This window comes from Rhamphochromis sp. 'chilingali', assembly GCF_963969265.1.
Source record: "Rhamphochromis sp. 'chilingali' genome assembly, chromosome: 3".
Classification (NCBI taxonomy): Eukaryota; Metazoa; Chordata; class Actinopteri; order Cichliformes; family Cichlidae; genus Rhamphochromis; species Rhamphochromis sp. 'chilingali'.
The window spans coordinates 40,031,385-40,040,702 of NC_137931.1; the positions used below are offsets into that span (position 1 = coordinate 40,031,385).

Genomic DNA, 9,318 nt, shown 5'->3' on the forward strand with positions numbered 1-9,318 from the left:
GCAGCCGAGGATGTTTTGGTCCTCTGCAAGGTGCTGATATCTGATGACTTCAGATTCCGGGCATAGCGACGAATTTATGAGTCGTATAAAAGTGAATTAAACCCACAAGAAAGCAGAATGGATAATATGGCAGCCAGTTAACGAGCACACACCCTCTTCATCTGAGAATGATCAAACAGAAGATCATAGTGTCAGTGGTTTTAGGAGACTCTTTGCTCTTTATTTTAATTCTCCTCGTGAGTGTTTACCTGTGGTTCTTTTGGTTTCGCCTTTAAACTTCTCTTTAATTTAAATTATTGGAAAATATTAATGAAATTAATATCTAACAATACCACATAAAAGAAAAGTTGATTTTAAGCATAGTGTACCCTATTCATCTGTTCATCCATCTTTCCAGCCAGTCATTGCTTCGATAAAGGTAAATGTGTCAAGTAAGTATTACCAGAAGCAGTATTACGTCTGCATGTCTTATCTTGTTTACTTTCTAGCTGACTGGCTCTCCTTTTCCCTCTTTTCCCTTTGGCATCCCTAAAGTAGACGATTTAGGCATCAGAGTGATCTGCCAGGTCAAGAATTGAGAACATAGAAAAGTAAGGAGGCATGAGAATAAGAGTAGGAAAGGAGCCAGGAGAGATTCAAGAAATGCAAACAAAGGCAGGATATGAAGGTAAGCTGAGAGCTGTAAAGATTAGTTTCGACTGGAAAGTATGTTTATCTGCACCTGGAGTGTTTCTCTTTCAGATCTTTTATTCTGGCTCTCTAAAGCTATCCTCGTATCTGATAACTGTAGGAATGAGTCACTACAGGCAGTGTGTCAGAAGAGACAGAAACAAATCCACTCAGGCAACAAGTGCTGGGAATTTTCACTCATGGGGATCAACGTCAGGTATCCAGTTGTCAAAGGACTTATAACCTTTGACCACTCAGGAGGACGGCTCTTACTTGCCGATTGCATCACCCCCGCCCCCCCCTTCCAATTTGGGAAGGGAACACTGTCTTCTCAGAAGGTAATTGTATCCAACAAGGACAAGCTTTCCCCTCTATTATTGACCGAAATGTCAAGCAAATCGCCTTTGACACACAGGATGAGGCATATTATTGGAGGCTTTTACACAATAAAAGGTATAATTATAGCAGTAATTGAAAATAATGAAAAGACAGCAAGCTGTAACGTCTGATTCCTAAATCTGTAAGCATAAACAGCTTGTGCATGAATGAGACTTTTTTTTTTCTCAAAACAACCAGTATTTCTTTACTTTCTTTTTCTTCCCTCCCTTCTCTTCCTCCCTCCTCTACACCTCTCCTCTCATCTCCTTTTCATTTCCCTCCTTTCGTCCCCTCCAGAATGTATAAATATCTGTGAGCTGTCGGGGGAGAGCTCAGTGTTGCAGACCTGTTTATAGAGGAGAGACAGAGGAGAGAGCAAGAGTGGGAGGAGAGGGGCAAAACTGCAGAAAAAGAGAAAATACCTGAGGGAAGACTTAAAAAAAAGAAGAAGAAAGCCATCAGTTGAAATTAGGAGTTGCGAAAGGTTTAGGATAATTCCACAATAAATCCAAGAGTGGGCAAAAGAAAGAAAAAGTTTTTAGAGTTAACTGTGAGCTGTCTCAAACATGTTTGCTCTACTCTCATTCTGTTTATGCGGTCTTCTGATGCGAGGTGAGGCACAGGACAGAGCTACTCTGTGGAGGGGAAATGACCGAGGTGGGCGATGCCACTACACCTTCACGGTTCCTAGCCCTGTTGAGTCCAGCTGCCCACAAATTGGAGGTCCGGAGGTGGAAGGACTGAAGGCCAGACTCAACCTATTGGAGGTCCTGGTGTCCCAGCTGAGTGCAGGGGACTCTCGGCTCCCAGGGGTTCAACAAGGGTCTGGAGCCAGAGTTCAGTCTGAGCTGCAGGAGGCACTGAACCGGGCTGTTGGAGAGAGGAACCTGCTGCAGAGCGAAAAGGAGCACCTAGAGAGGGAACTGAATGGGCTTCAGCTTCGAATGGAGGAGATGAGGAGGGAGACAGAGAGGCTGAGGAACAAACCCTGTCCTCAACAGACACCCATGGTCCCACCCAGCCCCACTCTGCAGGACAGGGTCTCAAAAAGACCTGGTAGTGGTAAGAGAACCACCACATACTTACGTGCAATGCTTAATAACATTTGCAAATAAAAAAAGAATATCTTTACTTGACAATATCCTATTTTTATCATCAAATTAAAGAAATCTACCAGGTCATTTTATATCTATATCAGTAATTAAAATGCACAACAGAAGGAGCTACTGTCTGCACACAGGCTGTCATTTAGTTGAAATATATAATGAGCGTTTCAGTGAAGAATATTGGGTGCATCAGAGCAGCGAAGGGATGACACAACAAATTCTTCTATGTAGAGTTGCACAAAATACCAAAGCACTGCTCATGTATGTGGATCGTGTGGAAGTCTGTTTATGGTCACTGCTTAAATCATCAGTGAGTTCATGTTTTAATGATTCACACCTGTTTGCATGCTGTTAATGTTTTGGTTGCCCCTTTTGTCTGCAGCTACACTCAGCTCAGGTTTCTGTGCTTCCCACTTCCTGCACTGCATTTAGGGATGATAAACACGCAGCCCAGAGGGGGTCAGCTTAGTATTTATGGGCAGAGGTTGCTTTCTTTATGACTGGTGTTTCCCTCTGCATGGCAAGAAGTGTGCGAATAGCTCTGCTGGGGAGGGAAGGGGGACTGAAATGTGATGCACTCTCTGGAAGCGGTTGTTCCTTTGCCCAGATCTCATCTGAGGGCTTTTGATGATAGCTGGTGGGCTGGGATTGTTGAGGATGTGGGTCTGTGGCCAAGAACAGGGGTTAGAGGGCTCCACGGAGCTTAGAAGTTATCTTAGAGCCACTGAGGTTATAAGTGGCCAAACACAAGTAGAACTGACATGGCCATAATATTGTTGGTAAGCACTCTCTTCTTTTTTTCTACGCCGTCACTCCGTCCACCCTCCTGGCTCTCATCGTAAGTTGCTTTTAAGGCTGAGCTTGCCATCAGCAGTAAATCCTGCTTTTCTAATTCCTGCCAGACATCCCTACTCCCTGTGCATCAGGAGAGCTTATAAGCTCTATCTCCTGCATACTCCAGGCTATCTGCTGAGCTCCTCATGTTTGCACCTGCAGACTGAAATACACAGAGAGGCTCCCTCAGGGTGACAGGCAGATGTCGAATAGATCAGAGTCTGAGGAAGACATGCAGGAGGAGAGAAGAGATAAATGTCAAACCAGGTTGTGTTTAGGAGTAAGGAAACTCTGACAGGAACATTTTTTTATTGTTTACAACCCATGCAGTGGTTATGATCTCTAGTAGTAGTTGCCACTCAAAATATACGAGCCGCACTGTGTAATGTTATTCTAGGTCTTATAAAAAGATATTCACATAGAATTTACACTGGAAGTGATAACACAAACCTTTTTTAAGGTAGACAGCTGAACTAAGATCCAAGAAAATCAAAGTTTACAACTTGAAAATGGTGGAAAATCGATGAAGCCAGTAGAAGACAAGCAGTAGAAGTCAGATTTATATAGAAAAAGGTTATTTTAGTTTTAAGTCACAGGAGAGGAATAAATACAGTCTGCTTCATTGTCTTTTAGAAGAGTTTCTTCAACTTCCTGAATGTGCAGCCAGCAGGATTTGCAGTAGTAAATAATATTTGCAAGATGCCTCAGGCACAGGGCTTCACATGCAACAGGTAGAGGAACTGCAGCTTAAGAAAATCTTCTGTGTGGTATACTTCAAACACTGACTCATGAGTATACAGGAAGAATAAATATCCAGATGCAAAATGTTTACAGCAGCCGAGCCGAAGTCTGCTAGCTGGGGTCAATTAGACTCCTCCATCCTCACATAAATCCTCCGGCGGGAAATTGAGGTTTATGGTATTTTACTCAGTGACATCCCAAACAAAAGAGGCAGGATATGAGGGCCCATATGGCAATCACTGCCATACACACTAGGGAAAAGACAGTAGGAGAATGTGGCTGTTTACCTGTGATGATGATAAATGGCTGTTACTCTGTGGGACTGTCCTCAGAGCAGAGGCAGACATTAAACTTCCTGCTACAGTTAAATCACGACTGGTGCTTTTGCTTTAAAAACCTTTAATTTTTGGGAACATTTGGGAACGTTTTTTACAACACAACTGTTGTTCGTCATTTACCATCCTTCTTCCCGTCTTTATCATAAATCAAGATTTGCTTCCAGATGAAAACGTTCTCTGCATCATTAGGCTTGATTATGAAAAGCACGGCTTTCACATGCTCACACCCATGCAATTAGTCCCAGAGGACGGCCATACCCAGACATAGACTGCGTATCATTTTTTTTCTTTTGTAAACATCACCGTGTTTACGTCTTCAAGTTTCTGAGGGGTACACAGTTTGCAGTTATTGTTTGACATTGTTTAGGTTTGAGTATTTCATGAAGGAGAGAAAAGGAGAGAAAAGGAGAAGAGAAGAGAAGAGAAGAGAAGAGAAGAGAAGAGAAGAGAAGAGAAGAGAAGAGAAGAGAAGAGAAGAGAAGAGAAGAGAAGAGTGATATAGGGGAAGAAGAGCAAAACGGGTGGTTTGAAGTTGAGCTGACGGTGGGGTGGAACGGGGTGTCAAGTGTGTTGACTTGTGTGTTATGTATGTGTGTGTTATGGTCGGTCAATCTACCGACTGTCTGACTCCAGAGCAGCTGGGAATCCATTTAGGGGTGTTTCTTTTCTGCTGTCAGATTCCCTGCTGTCATTGATGCCATAGACATATTTGGGTATACATAAACTCTCTCCAACTACAAGAAAAGTGTGCAACAAAAACCTATGATGTGCCTGTCTGTGTTTAGGGTTGAATCCGATGTCTCGCCTCATAACCAGACCCAGCAGGCAGGAAGACAGCAGCAATTTGAGAGGTGAGATGACTTTTCTGCAGAACTTTCACTGTCTCCTGTATCTTCTTCAGCTCACCCCAGGTCTCTCTCTGTTCAGATTCAGCATGGCAGTATGGAGCTCCGGGCTTTCAGGAGCTGAAGGCTGCGGTGACAGAGGTACCCGCTCCAGGTGGCAACGAGGACAACACAGGTAGTTGGATGGTGTATTTGAACTGAGGCTTATTGCTATTTATGGAATCACAAATAGAGACCAGTAGATACATATTGTCTATACACACCAATTAAATGCATGTTGTGCAGTACTGAACTACTAGTTGCAAAATGGAATAATGGAAACAAATATTTTACAGTTGTACGGTGGGTCATTTAAAAAGTGGTTTTCTTTAAAATAACTTACTTGTTCCTAAACGGGACTCCTTGAACATGTTTGTGCCTTTTGAAGAGTTTTAATACCACAATACTTATTATTTATTTCACTTTTATTGTTTTTTTTTAATTTTTGTTCTCTTTCTGTGTCATTTTTATCTCAGTGAGATATTATTTAACTTTTCCACCTGATATAAACTATATTGTTATAGGTTGTGTTTAATGTTTTGTCTCCTTTGGTATAATATTTTAAATTAACCTATGAGATCCTGGTGTTGGTCTTGTGCACCACTTTTGTGAGACTCTAGTCTAATTAGCAGGTATGTGTGTCTGTGTAACACACCCATACAGATTATACTGTAGATTACTAGAGATGATATTGTAGCACTCTACCCTCTCATCCTCTCATCCCGACATGGTCACTCCTGACTCCAGAAAAACACGGTGCTCATAAACCAGTGGATGATGTCACCATGACTACGTTTTATAAGGTTTATAGTACAAACACACCAGTATGACCCTTTAAAGTGTCCAGTTTTTACAGCTCCTACTTCCCTCCCTCCCTTCACCCTTCTCCCCGTGCATCCATCTGACTTGCCAAACATGACACTCGCCCCCCCACCTCTGCTGACAGTCTCAAAGCAAATACTACTATTAATACTGGGGCATTTGGGGTGAGAATACCACAGTCATGCCTGTCTGTAGGTATGAGCGCAATCCTGAGTTTCATATTTGTCTTCTAAGTGTAGAGGGAAAGCACCTCTAGCGATGACACGCTTGAACCTTCCCAAAGCCACGTCACCGCTCATTTCTGGGCTAGTTTCTTTTTCATGGACATCATGAAAATACACATGCAGTCAACACAGATAGTCATTAGATCTTAGATGAGGCCACACTAACCAGTATATTTATAAGACATACTCCTATTTAACCTTAAATCCGGCTTTACTTCCTGAACCTGAGAGCAAGGGTGTATTTAAGGAAGTGGTAAATATACAGCCTGCCTTATCGTTTTCCAAATAAGAGAAGCATAGAGTTCCAGCGCAGGATGAGTCGTACTACAGCTGCTGCTGCTCTGGTCATGGTGACTCAGGCAAAGTTGGACTTGTTGTTGAGTTGCATCTCCAGACCTGTTGTCTGCTTCCATGAGGAGAAACCGTGACCTCGATCAGATTCCTGTCGTCACCCCTCAGTCATGCGCATGTAGATCTCCTCGTTTGAGCCACCTTAAATGATCCCATGGCCTAAATGTTTAACTATCAGGGAACATTTGTGTTTTTTGAGAAAATAATAGTAATTTCTATCCTTCCTGTTTGCAGGATGTGGGGAGCTCCTTTCAGTTGGTGAGCCGGTAACTCACAGGAAAGCTGATAATATAGCAGGTAAATATGGTATTTGGATGCAAGACCCTGAGGCTGTTTCTCCTTACGGACCCAACATGCTCTGGCGCATTGATGCCATTGGTGCTGAGGTCAAGCAGATGTTTGGGTATGAGGACTTGGAGCAACTCTCTAAAGGCTTCCCATCCAAGGCAGGTGTCACATGGTTGATGTTCAGGATGGAACACATCTTTGATCTTAATTAAATCTTGATTATTGTTCTTGTTTCCCCTCGGTAGGTCCTGCTGCTGCCGGAGTTGTTAGAGAGCACTGGTGCCACTGTGTATAGAGGTTCCCTGTATTATCAGAGACGCAACAGCCGCACTCTCATCCGATACGACCTGGCTTCTGAGAGCGTCGCAGCTCGCCGTGAGCTTCCTCACGCTGGCTTCCATGGCCAGTTCCCATACTCCTGGGGAGGCTACACCGACATCGACTTGTCTGTGGACGAGAATGGGCTGTGGGCCGTCTACTCCACCAATAAGGCCAAGGGAGCAATCGTTATCTCACAGCTGGACCCAGAAAGCCTGGGGGTGAAGAAGAGCTGGGAAACCAACATCAGGAAGAACTCTGTGGCCAACTCTTTCATCATCTGCGGCAAGCTGTACACCGTAGCTAGTTATGCATCTCGTGAAACCACCATCAACTACATGTACGACACCAAAACCAGCCAGGGGAAGAACCTGGCCATCCCCTTCAAGAACAAGTACGGCTACAACAGCATGATCGACTACAGCCTGGCTCAGAGGAAGCTCTTTGGTTGGGACAACTTCCACATAGTGTCCTATGACGTCAGGCTCGGGCGCCAGCAGGCCAACTGAGGCCAGCACGAGAGTGACTGCTGAAAAGTGACATTTGCTTGGCTGTTCCCGCTTCAAAGACTCACAGCTTTAGAGCATGAGTGGCAGCAGTTGTTAGAAACCTAACACCTTCAGTATCCATGTGTAGAGGAGCCTAACTACCAAACTTAAAAGTGAGATGAAAACATCTGAGGAACAGTGTTCCAGGCAGGTGCTTTTTTCCTCAGATGTGAGGAGCTTTGGCTGTGGTATGGTCCACAAACATGTTTTTAGAGGAATTATTTTTGTACCGCCTTTAATCCAGATGTATAATTTTGTTGTTTTCTTGTTAAGCTATGTATATTTGAGGTTGAAAGAAAAGAACACAGAATTTTTCTATGTGGAATTAAAAATATATGACAAAAACTCCTGTGGTACTACATACACCCTATACAGTTGTTTCACCAGTCAACATCTTTTATCAAATAAACTGCGCTCTTACTTACTGAATAATGCATGTACTTGTACAATGTAGTCAAAATAATGATGTAATGTTCAAAATCATCATGAAATAAACCTGAATTAGAAAGTCTGAGTGATTATTTGTTATCTTAAGATGTTGAGACGTTCAATTTTTAAAGAAAAGCCAAAGATTTAATGCAATTTCATCGCTTTCTAGCTATTAAAACTAGATTGATTAAAAATAAAACAATTATTCTGATCAAAGTATTGCACATGCTCACTTAAACGTCAGGGGTATAAATCTATCCAGGTAGGGAGCAGAAACCAGTGTGAATCCATTTCACACCCAGTCTCCCAGCACAGTTTCAAGAGTGTGGAGGAGATACCATGAGACAGGTCTTTTATTGCACCCTCTTCTCACCACCAGGACCATGCAGCTCGACTGGCATGTCCCAACTTCTTCCAGCTCCCCCAGGATGACACATACACAGGCACTGCAAAGTTTGTCGTCTCTCCCAAAACAGTCTCAAGAGTGTGGAGATGGGGTGTTACATGATGGCACCTGGACAGGGCCGCATAAGGACCAGCATATGCTCCTTTGTGCAAGGAAGAACAGAAGCACTACCAAATTATGTCCAGAGGGCTACTGGTGGATATGTCCAACTAAACGGTTAGAAATTGATTCCATAAGGGTCTCATCGGGTTCTGCAATCCTTTAGTGAGACTTGTGTTCACAGCTGTAGATTATGCAGCTGAACTGGTATCTGCCAGAGAACACCACTGTCGACTTCACAGATGACAGCAGTTTAACCCAGAGCATCTGGTAGACGTTAATAAGTTGCCAGTTGAGCTGCTGCTCGCCACTTTCATTTGTACCAAAGCAGGTAGAATGGACAGCTCGATATCCCTGAAGTATAATATATGTTCAGCTGAACAGGTGTCTAAAGTCGTTGTTGGTAACACAGCTAAAACGGAACTGTTGTTTTTAGCTCATAAGCTGAGGTTTTCAAATTATATGGTTCAGGAAATATTACTTTAATACTACTAAAATACCATTCTAAGTCTTGGAAAACTGAAAGGGCTCAAAGCACTGCTGATTACTGGCGATTCAAATGAATAAAAACCAAGTCTTACCAATTAGCAAAGATTTAATCTAATTTTCAAATAAATAAAATGATATTTAGCATATTTGAAAGGTTTTTAAAGTACTTTCTCTCGAGACAAAACCCTGTTAACCTGGTCAAGCAGTGACTTTAACCCTCTCCAGGCAGGCGTTGCAGATTTGCAACAGTTAAATACTAACAACGTGATTACCCAACATACATATTTTATGAGTTTCTTTTACTCAGAAGTACCACTGCAGGACTTGGTTGTGCATTAGCAACAAAAAGTTTAATTTAAGCCTGAGAGGGTTAAGGGGTAATAAAACATCAGTG

General features: G+C 42.8%; 1 protein-coding gene across 1 annotated transcript; it reads left to right on the top strand.

Moving 5' to 3' along the window:
- Positions 1-1,120: 1,120 nt before the first annotated feature.
- Positions 1,121-8,002, top strand: myoc (myocilin). The gene is made up of 5 exons (XM_080878650.1): positions 1,121-2,109; positions 4,852-4,917; positions 4,994-5,086; positions 6,582-6,793; positions 6,881-8,002. Exons 1-5 carry the CDS (start codon positions 1,614-1,616, stop codon positions 7,460-7,462), a joined length of 1,449 nt encoding a protein of 482 aa, XP_080734776.1. The 5' UTR covers positions 1,121-1,613; the 3' UTR covers positions 7,463-8,002.
- Positions 8,003-9,318: the final 1,316 nt, after the last annotated feature.

Coding starts and splice junctions, on each gene's coding strand:
- myoc (XM_080878650.1), top strand. CDS start 1,614: ATGTTTGCTCTACTCTCATTCTGTTTATGCGGTCTTCTGATGCGAGGT. Junction 4,918..4,993: donor AGACAGCAGCAATTTGAGAG/GTGAGATGACTT, acceptor CTCTCTGTTCAG/ATTCAGCATGGCAGTATGGA. Junction 5,087..6,581: donor TGGCAACGAGGACAACACAG/GTAGTTGGATGG, acceptor TCCTGTTTGCAG/GATGTGGGGAGCTCCTTTCA.